The sequence below is a fragment of the Neolamprologus multifasciatus genome, chromosome 19, assembly GCF_963576455.1.
Source record: "Neolamprologus multifasciatus chromosome 19, fNeoMul1.2, whole genome shotgun sequence".
NCBI classification, from domain to species: domain Eukaryota; kingdom Metazoa; phylum Chordata; class Actinopteri; order Cichliformes; family Cichlidae; genus Neolamprologus; species Neolamprologus multifasciatus.
Genome location: NC_140457.1, coordinates 921,591 through 935,244, shown reverse-complemented (window position 1 = coordinate 935,244; position 13,654 = coordinate 921,591). Strand labels below are relative to the sequence as shown.

The window sequence follows — 13,654 nt, the reverse complement described above, 5'->3', positions numbered from 1 at the left end:
AAATCCCGCAGTGCCAGACGTGTTCCGCTGCTGAAGCCAGTGCATGTCCAGGCCCGTCTGAAGTTTGCCAGAGAGCACATGGATGATACAGCAGAGGATTGGGAGAATGTCATGTGGTCAGATGAAACCAAAGTAGAACTTTTTGGTATAAACTCAACTCGTCGTGTTTGGAGGAAGAAGAATACTGAGTTGCATCCCAAGAACACCATACCTACTGTGAAGCATGGGGGTGGAAACATCATGCTATGGGGCTGTTTTTCTGCCAAGGGGACAGGACGACTGATCCGTGTTAAGGACAGAATGAATGGGGCCAAGTATCGTGAGATTTTGAGCCAAAACCTCCTTCCATCAGTGAGAACTTTGAAGATGAAACGAGGCTGGGTCTTCCAACATGACAATGATCCAAAACACACCGCCCGGGCAACAAAGGAGTGGCTCCGTAAGAAGCATTTGAAAGTCCTGGAGTGGCCTAGCCAGTCTCCAGACCTCAACCCCATAGAAAATCTGTGGCGGGAGTTGAAAGTCCGTGTTGCTCGGCGACAGCCCCAAAACATCACTGCTCTTGAGAAGATCTGCATGGAGGAATGGGCCAAAATACCAGCTACTGTGTGTGCAAACCTGGTAAAGACCTATAGTAAACGTTTGACCTCTGTTATTGCCAACAAAGGTTATGTTACAAAGTATTGAGTTGTATTTTTGTTATTGACCAAATACTTATTTTCCACCCTGATTTACGAATAAATTCTTTACAAATCCTACCATGTGAATTCATGGATTTATTTTTCACATTCTGTCTCTCACAGTTGAAGTGTACCTCTGGTGCAAATTACTGACCTCTGTCATCATTTTAAGTGGGGGAACTTGCACAATCGGTGGCTGACTAAATACTTTTTTGCCCCACTGTAAATAGATAAATATTAAAGTATGAATATTCTAGAAAAGAAAGAATGAAAATTATGTAAAATCAGCCTTTAAAGTATTATCAGTAAAATCAGGTTTGTGTTGGTTTTTGGGATTTTTACACATAAATCAACAGTTTTCATCTTATAAATTATTAGTTTTTCATATTAATCTCTTTACGCAGCACTACATTTGTCTCTCACTGCATTTGTAACCGTGATCATGTAGTGTCCATGCTGAATAGGATTTTAAACACACATACGCAGAGCCGAACGGCCCATGTCAAGCGTGTTCGCCCTGAAGACTATCAGCTCTCCGGGGAGAGAGGCCATCGAGCAGCATTATCGACATTATAGACGCCTCAGCCTGGAGATAGGCTTCCCATCGATCCCCTGATTAATTACTATCTGCAGGCAGCAGCACAGTGAGGGATGGAGGAGGAGGAGGAGGTGAGAATGATAGAAAAGGGGGAGAAAGACTGAAAGAGGGGGGGAGAGAGCAGGGAGAGTACACCTTGGACTATCTATGAATATCAGCTAAAGGCTACGCAGTAATCTTCCAGGTGGAATATTATTTATTGATATATAGGTAGGCAAGAACCCTTATCTTACCCCCCGAACACACAGCCAAGGACAAAGTGAAACTCACACATTACTGTGGTGGAAACAACTCGCAAAGACGAGTAGAGGACACTGAAGCATCCACACTTTCAACCAGGTGACACAACATGGCTAATAGAGAAAAACAAGCATGCCACATGTTTATTCGAGCCTCTGTGCGCACTGTCAGCACCTCCTCGTCTTAGCCTCCACCGTCTAACCAGAAGAGTCCGTATCGGTTAAGAGCTAGCCTGCACAGTGTATCCACAGCTTTGTTAGGAGCTGTTCAGGTATTTCACAGAGTGACACGGCCCGAATGCAGGCGCATAAGCTTATTGACTTACGTTACAGCAGGTCGACGGTCTCAGGGGGACGAGGAGTGACGCCGCAGCCTTTAACTGGAGTTCATTAATGGTAACCGCTTGTCCTGACCAGTCGCCCTCCTCAGGGAAGGAAAATAAACAACCAAAACCTGCACTTCCTCTAATGTCCACTCGAAAACTGAGGCCATTATTGGGTTGTGGCCTCTCTGACTAACAGCTCGGCTTCACCTGAACTGGACCTCTGAACCATGTATGGAGCATTTTAATGACATTATCCACCAACAGTGTGGCTGCTGTGGTGTTACCTAGCGCTGGGTATCGATTCGATTCTGACTCACAAGGTCCTATTCGATTTGATCGTAACGTTACTAACAGACCGCCCAGGAAGTCTGAGCTCGTCTTCACAGAAGTGCCTTAAATGTGCCTTACTTTTAATGACCACAAGGGGGCAATACACGTGGTTGCCCACACCTTTAAATTACCCTTTAACCTCCTAGGACCTGCGTCCACATATGTGGACATCACATTTTGGGTTATTTAGACCAAAATACTCAATTTTGCTCTACAAGCACCTGATATTCACTTACGAAGACATTATGCTGCTACTGTTCTATCAGAATTTTAAACGAATATCCTCATATGTGGCTCTTATTTTTCTTAAAAACAAAAATAAGGTAAAAAAAAATCTGGTAATTCTTTGTTTTTACATTCATCAGGCCCCAATCAGCCCAAATATCAAAGAGAAATTAAAAATGCATGTCGGGGAAGAGTTCGGGTCTTAAGTTAACATCACTTACAACCTTATGGAAGTCAAATAATTTGCTGTAATGAGCACATAAACCTCATTTAAACCAGGAAGACCTGGCCATGAAGGCACAACATTAAATCATATAAAACATGAATAACATAATACTTTATAAAAAGCTCTCAACTCTCTCTGACAGACAGAGATGAGATTATTGGTGACCAGAAAGGTTCAAAGGTTATGCAAAGGTTCAAAATAAGAAAATGTTCAGAGGAAGTTCCGGGTACCCAACAAGGAGCCGACTGTGATCAGCATAAATCACAGGAACAGGTTTGTGCTGCTGCTCGTCAGGCTGAATGAGAAGCTTGAGTCTGTACAGCCAGCTGAGTAAAGCATGGTGTCATCTGCATAAAGGTGCACTTTAGCTGTATTATTAGCTGTCTTATTAATGATAGTGCAAATGAACCTGAACCACGGTGGACTCCTCTGAAACTCTTCAGGAAACCTGACATCTGCAGCTTCCAGCAGCATCACCAAGTCTGCCTAACAGCAGCTCAACAAATACAACAACACAATTATTCTTCTGGTCCATTAATATTGTGATTTGTTCCCAACATAGCTGTTGGTACCATGACCCAGTCGAACGTCAGACTTTCGTCAGTTTCACCTAAGATATTAATATCAGCCAAACATTTAAGCTAAGAGTTTATTTCAGATTAACAGGGTGATAATTGTTTAAGCCTGGAGGGTCACAGCCTTTCACAAGATGCCTGATGTTAGTCTGGAGACTGTCAGGTGAGTAATGTACATCGTGTAAATATAAAGCAAACAAGATGTTTTTTACAATCCAACATTTTATTTTCTAGCAGCACTTCGCAGCACGAAGCTTTAACAGCTTAAATGTGGCTCCAGTCACGTTACCTTACTTAAAGCAGGTAAATGAAGCTAATTAGTATCTTGAAGTAGTTCCTGACACAGTGGATGGTTTTAGAAATGACGGCACCTCCTAAAACTGTTCTGAGAGGAAACTTTTCCAGTGACAAAGAGAATAAAGTTCTACCTTCCACCCACTCCACTCACCCAGCGAGAACTTTGAGGGCTGTAGGCGTAGAAAGAGAGAAGGAACTGTGCTGAATGCTTAATGCATTGATAATCGACTATCATCGAAATAACATTGAGAACATGAGAGAAAAACAGACAAGAAATCCTCTTATTTAATATTTCATGTGTGGAGTTGGTGGTGCATGTTTTTGTTCTGCTGTTATCAGAGGATCCAAAGGGAGGAGCTCACACAGAGAGGCAGGAATACAGAAAGAATCCCGAGTATGGGATCAACATGGAAAACAGGCAGGTTTGTGTGTGTGTGTGTGTGTGTGTGTGTGTGTGTGTGTGTGTGTGTGTGTGTGTGTGTGTGTGTTCCCACTGACCTGAAAAGCTCTGTTAATGCTGGATCCACAGGCACTGGAAGAGAAACACAGAGAGATTATGAAACATGTGAAATCCGCCTGAACGGCCACGACTGTGACTCTGCATCAGTTTCCTGTGACATCATCAGGGAAACTCGGAGCTGGAGGGAACGTCACTGAATGCAGGCGTATATTCATCGTCTATACTTGTGTCTGAGGACGTGTGATCTGTCTGCAGCTTATTACTCTCGTCTGAATGTTTGGATCAACAACATGGAAACGATGCAGCGTCACAAAGTTGTCACTTTCATATGTGTATGAAGACCAGGACGAGTCAGTGGACGTCACACTGAAATGTAACACCCGTTAAACTGATAAATATTATATCATATTTGATAAACTAAAAAAACTGAAACTAATAATAACAAAGCTTTTAAGATAAACATTAAAAACTACAGTTTAACGTTAATAAACTGTCTCTAAATCTAAATATTACAACGTTTGAAAACTGAAAAGAAATTGATTCAAATCTATGATTTTAAAATTAAGAGAATTATTGCAGGAAAAATCTCAACATGGTGACAAATATGATTATAAAGACCAAAGGGATGGAAAAAATTCAATATACTTTATAATATAAGAGTCGAAATTTCATTTGTAATTTCTCTGTGGCAGTATTTTATTTTGATATAATATTTTTATATGATATGATATATATACATTTGGGTTTTGTGCTAGTAAAAAGTAAAACGCTGTCATGTTTGCAGACGATACACGTTTATTTTGCTGCATTCAGAGGCAGCTGGAGCAGAATAAAGAATAATCTTTAAACTTTCATGACAACAAAATTGGTTCGATTATTTATATTTAACATCTGTGATTTTAAAAAGTGCAAAATGTTCGAGTGTCACCAGGGATCATAAATGAACAAATAAATATGTTGAAAGGACAAAAGTAACGTTGTGAGAGCTGAGGCATCACAATGAGAACAATTTAGATACAATGTGTCCTTGGTTGGAATATTTCACTTTAATTTCATGGGACAAAAAGCATGTAGATAATGGAAGCTCTGAAAGTAACAACAACAACGATAATAATAATAATAATAATAATAATAATAATGATGATAATAATACTACTACTACTACTACTACTACTAATGATAATAATAATAATAATAATGATAATAATAATAATAATAATAATGATAATAATAATGATAATAATAATGATAATAATAATAATAATAATAATAATAATAATAAAATGGATTATTCCTAAAAACGCAAGTCTAAAAACCTGAACTCAAAGTCACCAAGATCCCATAATTTCCTTGTACATGAACAGTGGCAATAAAGTGCTATTCTATTCTATTCTATTCTATTCTGGCGTTTGGGATCCTGTCCTTTGGTGCACAGACGTGACCCTTGACCCAGCAGACTCGTTGCTGTGTGTGACCTGCAGGACTGTCAGACGTCTGTTTGAGATGATTCGTATGTCACTGATTGCCAAAAGTGAACTTTTCTAAATGCTGCTCGTCTAACAGCCTGAGTGGGCGTTACACAGCTGGGACTAGCTTCACAGATGAGAGCTGTAGAAGGATACGGGCTTAAACATCACTGGGATTAGCGAACAAAGGTCAAAGGTCAGTCCCATGTTATACTGCAGATGCTCTCTGTTTAAATGATTCTGTCTAAATGAAGGGAACGATGATCTCAGTGACACATCTTTGGTTTCGCCTGAACTTCAACCACGCGGCTGACGAGCTGCTTGATCCTCGTGATGGAGGAGCAGCGGTCGCCGCTTTCATCCTCGCCTGGTCAAAGATGTCGGGCACTCAGAGTGGATAAAATATGAATGTAGCATCTTAGATGTTTCAGAGTGGACCGAGCCTCGGTTCGGTTTTATTTTCCAGAGGAGAGTCGCTGACAGCTGCCGTTTCTTTGGTTTAAATAAAGTTCAATCACCTGTTTTCACTTCGCAGGGTTTCGTAGGAGTGGATATCGCTGCGGTAGATATTTCATTGTGAACAAAGCTCTTAAAATGTGGATTTCTGTTTCTGTCAGATATAAAACGAGCGACAGAGGAGCAGAGAGCCGCGGGAAAAGCCAACTCGAGTGTGACAGTCTGGGATTTGTGCAGTAGCGTGTGTGCGCTGTGTGTGTTTGTGTTGGGGGAGTGAAGGTCACCCTGAATGGTGTGTGCGTGCATGTGCGTGTGTGTGCAGATACCTTTGGAGCGTGTGCGATGGCGCTTATCATCTGCATCCACCTCCATCTGCAGAGAGGCACAAACAAGCTGTTAAACACACAACAGACACGTCGCAAAATTAGCTTTCATTTGGATCCATGTTCGCTCAGGTGCTCGGGACTTTTCTGCAGCTTGTCAAACATTTCAATTCACACCCGACGTCGGAAAGAACATTTCACGAGACGACCGACGGCAGCGTTTGTGGAAATGATTAAAATCCTTCAGTAAGATTCGAGTTGTCGCCCTGCGCTGGTAACAGAGACCTAAAACCTCATGAAAGCAAACAGCCAAACCCACGGGCGTTACGCCAATGCTGTGCTTCGCTTTTCCTCAGGAACTCTTTGGGAACCGTGTTAATTTCCAAAGTCTGACCACAACAGATGACGGAGTTTGTGAGCTGACTCCAAAGAAGCTTCATGGTCACTCTTTATCCTCCATCTGCCCCACGGTGCCAGCTTTTATACATAAACATGTGACTGTTCAATCAGTCATGTTACAGATTTATTGACCTCATCAAACATCAGACTTCATTTCCTGGGATAAATATTCCACCTTACTTTCACATGGAGCCCTGCTGTGGGGCTGAACAACAGTATTTCCTGGTCACACAGCTGTCCTGAAGGAGGAAGCAGTTTGTGTATCAGGCCAGTTTAACATGAGGACTCCCATCACTGCTGGAGCCCCTGGTGGGCGTTAGAGGAACTGCAGGTTTTATTTCTTTATTTTGGCCGGCCCTCACAGATGGGTGAGGAGCAGTGTTGGTCAAGTTACTTGAAAAAAGTAATCAGTAACTAATTACTGATTACTTCCCCCAAAAAGTAATCCAGTTACTTTACTGATTACTTATTTTCAAAGTAATTAATTACTTAGTTACTTAGTTACTATTTAAAAACATGATTTACAACCTGAATAGGTGATAAAGTGATAGATCTTTCAGCCCAATTCTACTTTTTCTACATAATCATCATACAAAATGTAATCAAATGGAAAAGTCTCTTTTTAAAACTTGTTTTATTAGTTTTAATCTTTTAACTTTATGCATCAAACAAAAATGTAATTATCTGCAACATTCTCTGACTGGAAGAAATTAGTTTAACATTTAAACCTATTTTCTGCACATTCCAGCTCATAAAATAAAATATATATTTTTGTGTTTACACTCAGTCTTTCAAATAGATGCAAGTAAAACACAGCAGAAAATAAATAAAGTCACAGACTAGCGGTCCTGTTGCTCTATTTTCACCTGTAAAGCAGGAGTGGGGTAGGCGGAGGGTTACCCTGGTGCAGGTGTGCAGCGGTCAGTGGAAGAATCCGCGAGTTTCTCTGTGAGTTTCCCATTACGTCGTAGCTACTCGGTGCTTGCTCGGAAGTTTAGGGGTTTTTTCGCTGTAAAAAGAAGTTTTCTTCCCACGCACAACGGACACTAATGTTTTTGTCACTTTTTATGGAATCAAACTCAAAGTAAGGTCAGTACTTCCACGCTTTAAACGCTGCACGCTCATACTCTCTCTGCACTCGATATATGATCCATTGTTGATCTGCACACAGCTGTTGTCACGAACGTCGCACTCGCTTACGTCACTGTCATGAGACATTCTCGCAAAAAAAATCACGGTTTTAGTAACGCAGTATCGCAGCGTTCCTACGGGAAAGTAACGGTAATCTAATTACGTTTTTGCAACAGTAATCCCTTACTTTACTCGTTACTTGAAAAAAGTAATCGGATTACCCCATGCCCATCTCTGGTGAGGAGTTCATCCATCCAGGAGGGGCTCAGAAAGCTGACGAATTGGCGCTTCTGTCAGGACAGAATATTTTACTTGGATCACTGAAACCCAAACACTGAGCTGCACAATAAAAGCACTTCCTGTCCGCACCATTAAAAGCTCCTCCTGCTGATTTGAAGTGATTGTTGGGAATCATCTAATTATTAACACGAGCCATGCGAGCACACAGCCAGCACACGAAGGAACAAAGACTTTCACGTCTCCATGAAAGGCGCAGATACCGCAGCATGCGCCCTGAAAGAGCCGACATGAGGTATAAAACCCACAAGGTGACTTTTCATCCAGTCTGAGGTGGATTACACATGTTGGAGCGATAGCATCGCCGCTGCTCGTTGTTCCAGAGAAGCTTTGATAAAACAGAAGAGCACTGGGCATTTTAGTCTCATTTTAATCTCCCGCTCTCACACACACCAACAACACACGCTCAGCCGGTCCCTCCTTACTGCACTAATAAGATTTACGAGGTATCCTCGCTTTTCATCATTTTATTTTTCTCCCGTCGAAACATTTATGGGCGTTCGTAAAGAAACACACCATTAGAGCTGAGGGGCTCTACAGTAAAGTAAGTGTGGTGTTAATAAATCACGTTTAATAAAAAGAGACATCCAAACAGGGCCTCCGTCACAGCCCAAACCTGCCAGGCAGGCATGAATATTTAGGGACATCTGGAAATAAAGCAGGGACGCTCCGAGGTGTTGGGATTTATGACGGCTCGTTGAGAGGATAAACCTGCCTCAGAGGGATGTGCAGGTCTGACATACACGAGCCCCAGCGGCATCGTGGGTGGGACAAACATCGCTGCGTGGCCACAAGAATTTGATTTAAAACTTTGGACTTTGGATTATTCTTCACGGTTTTCGCTTCACTTCATCGGCGGAGATAGCAGCTTCCAGCAGGATGTTAGTCCGACACACGTCAGCACGGTTCAGTCGGGAGGCCCTGCAACATAAAGCACCTTTAAAAATGCCTCCAAATCTCTCAGCTGCCTCCAACATCCTGTGAACTGATTGGTAAGCGACGGCTGGCCTTTCCATGCGTGCAGAGGAGATACGAGCTGTGGACTAAAGTCCGGCTTGTTTATGCACACATGCTAACAGAGCCTATCGGACGCTGTCAGACGCTCTCTGAGGGTTTGAAGCGAGGCCCGAGTCGCCGCCGAACACGAGCGGATCCGGGAAGCCTCGTCGTTTACTTCCCTCGAGCTTCCTCGGGAGACTTGGACCCGGGAAGCGCGCACGCCTCTGCAGCTCGCCATATGTTGGCGAGTCATGCGTATTGCGTCTGGCTTTTTCTCTCTCTTAGCACCCCATGGGAAAATGTCACGGCTGTAATGAAGGTTAGCCTGCTTATTGAGGATTAGTTGGAGGCCCACTCCTTCTCTGTCTGTGTCTCAATTAGAGCTGGGATCAATGGCATTAAAGGCCCAGATGAATGACCACTGAGTCACGCTGATCCCTGCTCCGAAAGTTCACACTGCTTAGTTAAGAAAACACCTCGAACGATGAGAAAACTCTGCATGTGTGAATATTTCTGCACAGCGAGCAGATTTAACTGATTGTGTGTGAAAACTGTCCACTGAACGTCCGGTAAATGTTTAAGTTAATGAATTTTCCTTTTTTTCATAAACTCATCATTTTCAAAGTTTCAAAGCAGGACTTAGTCGTCTTTGGACCGGAGACACGAGGGAGACAAACGACTGTAACCAACAAACGTTTGATCCTGTTGTCGTTGAAGCAGTTTGGTGCTTTAACACATCCATGAAACAGGAATAAGACTCTCAGTCTTCAGTGACTGGATGAAGTGGAAACAAATCTGTTGCTACATCCACAGAAACTCACATCAACTGTTTCCAATCAGACTCCAGAAGCTCACGGGCCTGAAACTCGCAGCAACTTTGCTTCTATATGAGAACAAAACCAGAACATAGCTGCTGACGACCTGCCTGTGATTATTAACGAGGCCGTGAGGAACCTCCATCAGTCTGAGACTGTTTGCAGACAGGTTGCATCCCAGCAGGTGACCTTGGCCAAGGTTGCTCGGATACAATCAGTCCCTGGCATCGCCGGGCAACCGCTGATTCATGTCCTGTTTGGAAGAAGGTTAGTGCTCCCCCCCCCCCCCCCCCCCCACACACACACACACACAGTTTGTACGCTTCATCCATTACAAAATAATAAAACAATATGTTCAATCTAAAATTTAACCTGCAGAGTTACCCAGTCATGGTGTGCACTATGTTTGGTGACGTTTGCATCAAAACATCAAAACTAAAATGATATTTTTCAAAAACAAAGTTATTACAGGTCGTTAAAGTTTAACAGCAAAGATCAGAGTTTATTTTCCTACACTGACAACAATAAACGGCTTCATCAGCTTTCACAGGCTCAGCAGTAATCCTGCTAAAATTAATTATTATAAAACTTTCAGCAGAATTTAGTCTGAAGCCACAAATGTTTGTTAAAAAAAACAGAAACACAAAATCTCAGCTTGAATGTTGCAGTCGGCCAATCACGTTTCAGACTGGTGTAGGACTCAGTGGCGCCTAGATGAACCCTCTGATGAGCGCCGCGTGTTCGTGCAAACACGTGTTCAGCAGTGCTGCGAGGCACAGCTCAGACTGTTTTTTATTCTCCGGGATCTTTATGACGTCACAGAGACGGCCCTTACAGGGTCATCCCAGACACAGAAGCCACACCTACCTTCTGTTTATTTGAGACAGAGTGCCAATCAGAATAAAATGCTTTAAAGGGGGAGGAGCTAAAGCAGTTTCAGACAGAGGATGAGGTGAGGCGCTTAAAGAAGGATTATTACGAGGAGAGAATCATGCAAAGCTGCTCACTGATGAAACCACGGAGCTGGAAGCAGCAGAGTCCAGTTCAGAGAGGCTTAACTTTTGATGCACAACCTTAACGTTAATGAAGCTAACGGAGTGATTCACTCTTCATTTCACGCATGACGTCCTCGCGGCTTTATTTGGTAGGATCCAAACGAGCACAATCCTTTTAGCGCGTCCTTACTCGGAAGTTCTTCACATGTTTTCTGATTTGCATCCATGAATTTTAGCCTGGGCTGCACAAACACACGAAGCAGGTCACGAACGGGAGCGAGACTCTTAATTCAGCTCACATACAGGAAACAGCAGCAGCGCCGATCAGAGTCGAGATCAATGCAAAAATAAAATGCATCAAAAAAGGTTTCAGGGAGGAGAAACGGGGTTAGCGTTGGAATATGCACAGAGACACAGAACAAGCATTTTGTGTGTTTATGATCTAGGTGGTGATGGGGGAGGGGGGGGAGGAGGGGGAGGGGCTCAGACATCTGTCACAACAGTTCACATCGTCATTGCTTCCCTTTGTTTTACCCTTGAAGTTTTGGGAGAATGCGTTTCAGGCATATGGCGCCCAACCCCACCCTCACACACACACACACACACACACACACATTGATATTCTGTGCAGCGTAGCAGCAGGGGGGAGCCACCAAAACCGTGCTGGCATTATCGAATTTCACTGCAAATAGGTATTTACGCCGTGCATCATCCAGTGGCAGTAAACACGTGTGCCAAACCGACGCTAAGTGCATCTGAATTAGTGTGAAGGGCCGCCGAGATAGCATCTGAGTGGGCGTTCGCCGTGTGTGTGTGTGTGTGAGGCTGGAATCTGGGGAGTGATTCCTAACTAGGAATGAAAATGGTTTTGGTGGGTGACAGCAGCTGTGCAGGGCGCTGAAACGCTGCAATCGCAATATAATAAAACAATTTATGAGCTGGTCCGCCGATGACAGCGCGCTGGAACGGTGTGGATGTGAAACTAACCTGATTTCTTTAACGACTAAGCGGATCTCATGTTTTATCCTTCATAAAACTCTGATTTTATTCAGCCTCGCCATCCGGACGCTTGGAAAACATTCCATCTTTGAGCCTCGCGTTTGATCGTTACTAAACATAAAAGCAGCTGTAAACATCTGGGCTTCTATAGTCACCTGACCCTGAGACTTAGCCATAAAGGATGGACACGCCACCAGGACATGTTTGTGCCATGTTTCCGCTGCTTTGGTGGAGCCAGAGGTGACAACGTCTATGCAACAGGGTGCAGGGTGCACACTAGCACCAAAATGTACCTGTGCAGTTCTTTCTGCTGTCCTGCAGGGGGCGACTCCTCTGTCTGACTGTATGGAAAATAAGCTTCCTGCTCACTTTCCTGATGACTTCATGAGTTGTATCCCAATTCAGGGTCTGCAGCCTTAAAGTACGCAGCCTCAACGGTCCTCAAGGGCCGCGTACTTAAAGACCGCTAAGGCCGGAAGTGCGAGGCTTGTGAAATGGGACGGTCTAGCCTCCGTTGCGCTGCCCAGGTTGCCTAGCAACCATGATACTAACAGCTAGAAACGTTTCATACAGCTTTGTTTGACAGAAATGAAGGAGAAAATCTTTTGTTCATTTGTTTGTTTCTACATGAGCTTTGATCATTCTCTGATTAAGCTCAGCTATTGAACGGCGTATATTTTAAAGTAAAGGCTTTAAAACCAAGTTAGTACAAACGTCACTAATGTCACATGACTTTGCTGACATGTGGCCAACAGGAATGTTTTAATGTTCTTCGTTAGTAAACATTTGCACATAAATAAGTGACATAATATTCAGTACTTACTTAAAGTTTACTCTTCGGGTGCCCCTCATCTGCCGTTTTTTTTCAGCAAAATTATCCACACCCACCGCCGTGCTATGAATTCTGGGATATGTTGGGCCACGAAGTCTACACCGCCACGTCCTTAAAATTCAGGGAAATGAAGGACGCATTTGAGGGCCGCATTTCGAGCAGCCTTCGAATTGGGACAGCCTTCGTCGCGTCGCTGTGATGTAATCGGCCTTAAAATGCGGCCTTTAAGGCTGCAGACCCTGAGTTGGGATACAGCCATGGTCTCAGGTGCTTTCCCAGGAAGCAGGACAGGATTCGGAGCAGGTGATCGATAAGCTGATAAATTAAAGTAAAAAAATCTGGCTCCTAAATGTTTGGCTGAAGCTTTTATTGGACGACGTGATCGCTGAATCTGCTTTCGATATCCAGGCAGCGATCGAAGCCGTTTGGTTTCCAACACATTTTTGTGTGAGCAAATAAATAAATCAGTACAAAGAGTCATAAAAGCTCAGTGTTGCCATGATTTCAGGAGGAAAACCAACATGATCCTGCAGACGCGCTGTACCTGAAGCGTTGTGGGCGTGACACAGCTCGTTGGCCCCGACCTCTGCTTCCAGCGTGACCTTCTGACGTTCGGCGAGGGAGGAGCGGCTCACCACGTCTCCTCCAAACTCATTTTCTGCACAGAGGGAGGAAGGAGAACACGCATCATTAAAATCATTCCCAGAACAATCACATTCACACACAGAGCCGTGACAGCATCTGAAATTTCCTCTCCTCCTTTGACTCCGGGCTCATGAATAGTCATATAGCGTCAGCTATGCGGCGCACGCCAAAGCCAACGCTGATTTCCGCCATAACGACGGCCGCTTGTCGTGTGCGATAGGCTTGGCAACATGGGGTAATTAGCTAGATCTATCATCTGCTGCAGGAAGTGGGGACAAATATAGCTAATGATCCGTGCCTGCCTCCATGATTCCTCTCCTCGGCTCTCCATCCTCTGCTGA

The 13,654-nt window shown here is 43.7% G+C and overlaps 1 protein-coding gene across 10 annotated transcripts in view; it reads right to left on the bottom strand.

The window, feature by feature from the left end:
- myt1lb (myelin transcription factor 1-like, b) overlaps positions 1-13,654 on the bottom strand; it is a 118,733-nt gene that overhangs the window by 62,707 nt on the left and 42,372 nt on the right. For all 10 annotated transcript variants that reach the window (XM_085142365.1, XM_085142366.1, XM_085142364.1 and 7 more), the window contains 3 exons: positions 13,213-13,326; positions 6,205-6,250; positions 3,995-4,028 (listed from right to left, as the gene is read on the bottom strand). In XM_085142365.1, coding sequence (XP_084998491.1) covers positions 3,995-4,028; positions 6,205-6,250 — 80 coding nt within the window. In that variant the 5' untranslated portion in view covers positions 13,213-13,326. The remainder of the gene's footprint in view (positions 1-3,994; positions 4,029-6,204; positions 6,251-13,212; positions 13,327-13,654) is intronic.